Raw genomic sequence first — 8,280 nt, forward strand, 5'->3', positions numbered from 1 at the left:
TTATACTGGCCATGAATTAATCCTCATGTCGAGGGTGTGGCCTGTCTGTCTGTCGAGTCAGCAAAAGTCAGTATCAGTATGGTTTTTGTCAGTCAATTGGGTGGTGCATTATTTAGTCATTTCACCACGGATTCTTTTCTTGGAAGTCACTGTGTCTTTTTAGTTATGGTTTAGTTTTTATGTTTGGAATCAGTTCATTCTATTTGTAATCAAGGTGTTATTTGGCTGCAACGTTTTTGGTCTGGAATCTCATTCTTTTCCTTGCAGCAATAAACTCATACTTGCAGAAAAAACAAGGTATCATTCTCAGAATCATCCTCACTACTATGCTGGTACCGGTACTCACGATGTTGCTGTAGCAATTACAGCTAGGTATGGGCAGATGTTTAGACAATTCAACGTCTACTACATGGTGAAACATGCAATTGTTACGCCACAATACCTAAACTTGCAACCTTTGAAGAATTTTATTATTATTTTTGCTCTTGACATGATCATACTAAGGAGTGAGGATGCTGTGATATTAGTGAAATCGATCTATGATTAAAAAATGAGGCTGGTACATTGTTTGTTGCATTGAGGAACAAGTCTTATGTTATAGGAATGATATGAGGCAGTCAACCGCTTCAGGTGGACAGTTAACTGAGTTCGTTCTCAAAAACAGAAAAGTTTTATTACTCAACTACACTACTCAACTTCATTTTGATTATATTGGAAATTTTACAATAATTTCATTGTACCAACACAATGCATATTGTGATGCCATAATAATATAGAATGTCAACTAACATCAAGAAAATTGTGTTTCAGGTTGTTGTTATTACTATAATTAAAAAGTGAGCCTATCTATGTAACCTGATCAGTTTTGATTAATAGTAACTGGAATTCTACAACTTTGATGTCACTAAAATCTGACAACTCACTTCCAACAACTTTTTTATCTGTTATGGACAATGATGAGTATGACTCATTACCAGTAGAGTGGCCAGTATGGGTTCACATGACTGCTGGAGCTGCAGCAGGAGTTATGGAACATGCTGCAATGTATCCAATTGACTGTATCAAGGTTGGAATGGATTTATTTCTATTGGATTATCTGAAATACTTTAATTGGATTATGTAATAGTAGTAGTAGTTGTCCAGTTTTAATCTGGTGATGTTCCCGTTACCGAGGGTGACAAGATTCACCTCCAAGTGCCGCAATCGCCTTCACACCCTGCCTCCACATTATATGTAATTATAAAGCAACGGTTATGGTATATATTTCTTCTATCAAGGTTTATTTTTTGGTTTGTTTGTCTTGCTTATGTAAATAATCATCATCATCATCGGCCATGCTTGAATAAGGCATCGACTACCGTGAGTCTCCACAATGATCGATTGTCCATAGTTCTTATTAAGTTCAGAGATTGGATTGACCAAATGCAGAATATTATTTGCATGTATTTTAAGCAACAAAGTAAAAGTTTTGTTATTCATATCTACCAAATATTCAGTTCTGCCAGAAATTGCTTGTAAACTCGAATATGATTTGTTGTGTTCAACAATGTCACACTTTTATCTCTCCACAGCATTTCTCTGAGTCTGACTTAACCTTGCAGCCTTTCTTTGTCAAATTATGAGCTGTGGAACATGATTCAAATTTAGTGGCATCAACTTTGCATTTGGTTGTTTGAATATATATTACGGTATCATATTAAATTATTTTATTAGAGAAAAGAGACCAATATGTTTCAATTTCAGTGCATATGATTTCAGTTTTCGAATTTGGCGTCGGCAATTGCGGATATAGATGCCACAGTAAGGAACAAAATATAATTGTGTCACCAAAAAATCACCCATACAAATCTCTAACAAGTATTGAGTGTTGATTACACAAACACAGATAGCAAATCAACCCTTTTTACACTGATTCAATGTCTGAAATCAACGCAAAAAAGGGCTGATATCCAGCATCCACCAGCAATTGTTTAACTGAGGCGAAAAAGCGTGTCCAGTAATGTGTAGAGAAAACTTCTGAGGTAAGCGCTAAATGTCATTAAAAAAACTGTCATTCTGACTGCAACCGAGGAAAAATTGCAGGAAAGTATGAATAAAATCAGCAAAAAGTACAAAATGAGACTAGATTTAAAGAAAACAAAAACAGCGTTGATTGTTGATAGTAAAAAGCAATGAAAATTAAAATTAAGCTGGAAGGAGAACAATTGGATCAGGTCACCATGTACACATACCTACGGTTCCACATAACACAAGATGGAAGATACACCAACGATGTAAAAAGAAGAATCAGTCAAGCAAAAGCGTCAATTTGGTAATGTAAGGAATTTTTATGAAGAGGTACAAAGGTAAAGGTGAGTCCAATACTTGATCCAAGCATCGGGAGATGAGAAGATAAGGTTCACATCATACTTCACATTAAAGTTCACATTATGAAGAGGTATTAGGTTTGCATTTAAAACTGAGACTATAATCTTGTTATGTCAAACCAGTTGTCATATGGAAGTTGGACCTACAACAGACAAACTCACCAAAAAATTAATGCATTTCAACTCTGGTGTTACAGAATCGGATCGGCAGGACAGTTTTATTGGTGATAGAAGGAAAGAGGTGCAGAAGAAAAATGGGTCTGCTACTATTCGGTGAGAGCCCTATTCGGTGATTTTTTTGAAATTTTTTTGAAAATTATTGGGTACCGTAGCCTAATTATCATTGCCGCTTTTACATCGTTTTAACGTTGAAATAAGACCTTAACCCCTACCCTTAACCCTAACCTTAACCCCTACCTCTAACCCTATAACGGCAATGATAATTAGGCTACGGTACCCAATAATTTAAAAAAAAATCACCGAATAGGGAACTCACCGATTCGGACTCACCGAAACGGGCCATTCCGATATAAAACAGTGGGCTGACTTGTCAAGCAACGGAGAAGCAAAAACAGTAGCGGAAGAACGTGACGTGTGGAAGCAATTGACAGCCAACCTTTTGGATTCGGAGACGATACATGATGAAGATAGTTCATAAATAAATTTACACATTATTGTTTTCCAAAAATAGCATTTCTATGTTTAATATTTTGGCAAAAGAAAGAATCTATTTTTTCATGTCAGAATATTATTTTATCAAATACGTAACTGTTACCAGCGTCCAGCAGTTTTTTGGTTTGTTTTTAATTAGATTTTTCATGATTTCACTTTGTTTCGCCAAAGAAAATTGGTTTCAAACAGCACTGGTTACAACTATTTGACCTGCACCACAGTTGCAGAGAATTTTATCAAACTTTCATTTTGAATGAATGCACCATAGTGATTAAATTGCGTCACAAGCTACAGCTTAGTTGGCGTCATTTAGGTTGGTGCCTCGGGAATGAGCCTTGTAGATTATGTAGCAGCACAAACCGCAATTTCAATGGATCAAAAACACACTTTTAAGAAACAAATATTTGTATCATCTGAGGAAAAAAACACCACAAATAGTTACAGAGCAATTGTCAACAGTCCCCCTGCAACTTCAGCCTTTTCACAATTTCAGCACCATGGCTGGCTTGTTGTGTTTGGAAACTGCAACATTTGAAAACTCGTTTTCCGACTGAAATTAAGGTGCAAAAGAAATTTGACCAAGCTCATTTTTTCATTGTGGCTCGTAACGATAAACACAAATATGAATTATCTTCTTGAGCATTCCATCTGGTTTGTTCATTCACTGAGTGATTTCATGTTGTGTGATGTAGAATTGTGTTAGTTATTTTCTTAATTGTGTTTTAAACAGTAATTTCTGCCGAATCGTAACTTATATTCCATACATGAAGTGAAAAGTTTACTTATTAGGCTTTTTTAATTTACTTAATATAACGTTGGAGTACAAGTAACAAAACTAAGCAATATCACGTTAGTTGTCACGTCACAACAGAAAAAAGCTGCGAGCATTTTTGGTTGTACCTCATCTGGGCTTCATCATATCCACACGAAAACGTTTGCATATTTGTTGTTGTGAAGCTTTTGCTTTGCCATTCCAAGGGTTGATGGGCTCTGCTTTTTACTATTTTGAAAAAGTGGAGGTGGTCTGGCGAGATTCAGATTCTTTTTATTTGGTTTGGCAGTACAGGGAAAGGTTTAGAGCAACGATTGTATTGTTTAGTCATCCAGGTCGTGCAGTTGGCACATCCTAGATGACGCAGGTCTGTGGTTTGTTCTTACCACCCTCACATATTGCAATGAGATCATCCTCTATTTGAGAGGAGCAAATCTGTGCATAAGCGAATGATTATTTTCTGTTCATGATAGCTTTAAAAGTTTAATCAATACAGCACAAAATAGATTTGTCTTATAGCCATTTAACTTGCTGGCATAATGAATGATTTTATCATAGACGCAAATGCAAAGCATCCAGTCGGTTCATTATCAAGGACTTCGAGATGCTTTTGTCACGATCACTCAAAAGGAGGGCACGAGGCGTTTTTTCCGAGGAATGAGTGCCATGATCTTGGGGGCTGGTCCGGCACATGCCATGTACTTTGCCTGTTACGAAAAAGTCAAACATAATTTAACTGTAAGAATAAATGGAAAAAAATGGAAAAACTCAAGTATTGCAAATGGTAAGTCTATTTGTAAACTTATCCGGCAAAAATAGCAATGTGACGAAAAAATTGACGTGCTATATTTCATCAAACTGATGCCATATTATCAAACTTAAGTATAAAAAACTAAACTACAACAAGTTTCTCAAACTATTAGTATGTAAACCCAACAAACACTACAGCTCTTTATTTTTGAAAAGATCAAGAAAACAAAAGTGGCCTATTAGAAATTGCTCAAGACGTGGTATAGCTAGCCGTAACTCTAAAGGCCATGTCTATTGTCTCGCGGCATAACGACTTGCTCCGGAGAGAGTCCCTGGATTGAGAAATAGTTCCGAAAGTGGAGTTGGAACCGGTCTTCTATGATGGTTCTGTGGCCGAATAGAAAGAGCAAGTTTGACTTTTACTCCAAGTTTTTAGTTCAAAAGTCTAAAAGGTACTTTCAAAGTAGCAAAACAGGGTCCACACCAACATGTGCAAACACGGCTATGGTGGCTGATAACATAGTGACAAACTAGAAGCTGGTTGGTCACATGTTCGATGAAAATGTTTGTCTTTCAGGTGCAGCTGGAGCGACAGCGACGTTCTTCCACGACATTGTCATGAACCCGGCCGATGGTGAGTAACTTCCTGTTTCCGATGTCCTGCGAGTATTCGGTTGGGAATTATTAAAATATCGTCTGGAAACACTAAACTAATCGTACCAAGTTGTGGGTTAGGGTTAGCTCTGGTACAAGTTGGTTGCTGTGGTATAAGGTGGTCACTTCTTCTGAGCCCCAGGTCGTGACCATCTTCTACGACGTAGTAACTTTAAGTGCTCAACTTTACAATGAATATTATCAACACCACGGGAATATTGCTCCATGCCAAACAGAGTGAAGTAATTGCTACTCTCCTACAAATCTTGACGGCCTGTTTCAACCTTGATAGGGGCTTCAGAAGATTCTTATGTAAATAAACTCTATTTGAATAAAAAACATTTTAAACATCCCACCGAAGTTGAAACTGGCAGTTTCTGGAGAGCATGTTAGTTACCATCTTTAGTTAGTTACCTTCAGTATAACAACCTTCATCAGGCCTTAAAACTCGTATTTTTTTCTGGCGGCCATTGTGGCCTACCGGGAGCTCCTTCTCGGCGGCCAAATCTGCGCACTTGGAGGCCAAAATACAAATAACGACAGCACAAATAAACAGAATTAAACTTGCTACAATGCTAAAATGATCACTTAGAATTGTTGAAGTCTGGGCGACGTCCTGCTGTCCTAGAATTGTTGGTTGTACCACGCAATAACTGCTTTATCACTGCGGGACCATCTGACGACACGATATTATTTCAACTGCTTGCTGCTCAGTAAATTGGTTCAACTGCATACCGCCTTTCATAAAACCTGACCATTTATACCGTTATGATGTCACCATTGAAGGTGTGAAGTCACTAACCCACAGCGAGAACATTCCTCAACTATGAAGACCTAGTTCTCCTTTTCATTAACGATTCAATGTCAAAGAACATTGAATCAACATAAAAGCGACAATATTGCCACGGATGTAAATTGGCATTTCGGATTAACACTTTGTTAAATAAACGTCCGGGAATTACAAACAAGACTTGTAGCTGGTAATCGCAGCTGGATAGTGGATATATTCCATTATATACAATAGTAAATGTTCCCGCATAATACAACAGTGGTGATTATGACGCGCTGACCTAATTCTGCGTCACTCTTTGATACTATATATTTCGACAGTTAATCCACGATTATTCGAAAAAATTACATAAATAAAACGCAAAATTAAATAATTGGCTAGAAGAAACCGGCGGCCAAACTTGGCCGACTGAGGAGGTAGCACCGGCGGCCATTCAAGGACTACTTAGCGGCCATGGCCGCGATGGCCGCCGGCTGCTTTAAGGCTTGCTTCATGTTAGTTACCTTCAGTATAACAACTTGAGATTGCACTGCACTTGATGAATGTAACAAAATTAAGAAAACTTGAAAGAAGTTGGTTCAATTTGTACAAAATTTTTTCCGAGTTCTTGCAATTAACTGCATGCTGTATATTCATGGCATTCATAGTCTTTGACCGGCGACCGCATTGAAGGAAAACTGTTGCACGCTCAGCAGTTGTTGACTTTTATAAGCAAACATACGACAACGAACTCATTGGTATTGTCGCAGTGATAAAGCAACGGATGCAGATGTACGGCTCCACCTTCTCGACGTGCAGGAGTTGTCTCGTTCATACATACCACCGTGAAGGTGCCCTCGCATTCTACCGGAGCTTCCCTACCCAGTTCATCATGAACGTTCCTTTCCAAACCGTGCATTTTGTTGTGTACGAGCTTGCCCAGGAACACATCAACCCATCCAGAACCTACAGCCCTTTCACTCACATGATAAGCGGTGCATTGGCCGGTGGGTCCGCAGCCTTCATAACAAACCCACTTGATGTGTGCCGGACTCTACTTAACACTCAGCAACACAATCAAGACAGGACGGTGCGCGGACTGAGCGAGGCTGTCCGTGCGGTCTATCGATGCGACGGCGCGCGGACATTCTTTCGCGGTGTCACTGCCAGGGTTCTCTACCAGATGCCCTCTACTGCCATTTCATGGAGTGTTTATGAATTCTTCAAGTATGTCTTATACGGCCACAACCCCGGGGGTGGCGGGTTCGATACTTGCGCGAAACCATCCTGCCCTGGAACGGTGATAACAAATCGTTCTTCGAAAAATGAATAAGACAACATTAAAACTCCTCCAAACAAACCTGCTCTGTTAATGCTATCTCGCTGCTTAGGTTGAAATCGTAGGTTGGTCAACTTTCTGGAGCTTATCCGGAAACAAGTTTGCTGGTTTGTCACAGTTTGACGTTACCCTACTCTGTGTCGCTGCTCCCCCGTGTTTGCACAATTCTCCCCTGGCATCTGCAGGAGGGACGTAGCTTATTTTCAAATTGAAATATTTTGAAGTGTTTTGTTAGCACCCATCGCAAATCGGCCACTTGTGGCTGCTCATGCCTGTGCAAGGTCGGCTCGTAGTTTGTGATCGAGAAACGTATGAAAGCGTTGATGTAGAAATTCATCTTTCTGTGATACTTTTACCCGCATGTGCCAATCTGTTGACGCCACATTTCGAACAATTCTGTTCCTGCACGTGTTTCTTGTCCGGTTTTTGCCTGTTAGGGGAAAGGCCGAACCTTAAAGTGAATGTCGACCACTCAGGTCAAATATGACTCAGCAAAAAGGTGTTCATTTTATACGATGGTTGTCGTGGCAACGTGCTTCGATATTGTATGATGTAGCAATATTTAAGTTCCTCTCGCCTGGACAATCGGACGCATTATGACGTGCATCCCATGTTCGTATATTGTCGTTTTGTTTTTAGGTTTTCGATTCTTAATTTTATGTAATTGAAGAAATTATAATACAGTCGAAAGCAAATTGTCACGTGTGCACCGCGAGAGATAACTTTAGGATCTGTTGTGTGCAGGGCCGGATTTACCAATAGGCTAGGCAGGCTGAAGCCTAGGGCCTCAACGTCCAGGCGCCTCGAAATTTGATTTCGAAGTTTGTAATTCTTTTAAAAACTTGGCAAGTTGAAACCCTACCTAAAGTATATATCAAGCTTTTCAGAGTAGAAAATTCTATACACAACTGGTTTCAACCATGTTGTAAACAGTCATTATTACGTCATTCGCATCACA

At 39.1% G+C, this 8,280-nt stretch overlaps 1 protein-coding gene across 1 annotated transcript; it reads left to right on the forward strand.

The window, feature by feature from the left end:
• Positions 1-616: 616 nt before the first annotated feature.
• LOC145778512 (mitoferrin-1-like) lies at positions 617-8,036 on the forward strand. Its single transcript, XM_082590006.1, has 4 exons — positions 617-1,066; positions 4,369-4,594; positions 5,138-5,194; positions 6,754-8,036. Exons 1-4 carry the CDS (start codon positions 899-901, stop codon positions 7,314-7,316), a joined length of 1,014 nt encoding a protein of 337 aa, XP_082446132.1. The 5' UTR covers positions 617-898; the 3' UTR covers positions 7,317-8,036.
• The last annotated feature ends 244 nt before the right edge of the window (positions 8,037-8,280 follow it).

The sequence above is a fragment of the Aplidium turbinatum genome, chromosome 10, assembly GCF_918807975.1.
Source record: "Aplidium turbinatum chromosome 10, kaAplTurb1.1, whole genome shotgun sequence".
NCBI classification, from domain to species: Eukaryota; Metazoa; Chordata; class Ascidiacea; order Aplousobranchia; family Polyclinidae; genus Aplidium; species Aplidium turbinatum.

Bases quoted from the DNA above. Each gene is read 5' to 3' on its own strand.
- LOC145778512 (XM_082590006.1), top strand. From the start codon at position 899: ATGTCACTAAAATCTGACAACTCACTTCCAACAACTTTTTTATCTGTT. The intron at 4,595-5,137 runs GTAAGTCTATTT...TTTGTCTTTCAG, and splicing joins AAACTCAAGTATTGCAAATG to GTGCAGCTGGAGCGACAGCG. The intron at 5,195-6,753 runs GTGAGTAACTTC...GTATTGTCGCAG, and splicing joins TGTCATGAACCCGGCCGATG to TGATAAAGCAACGGATGCAG.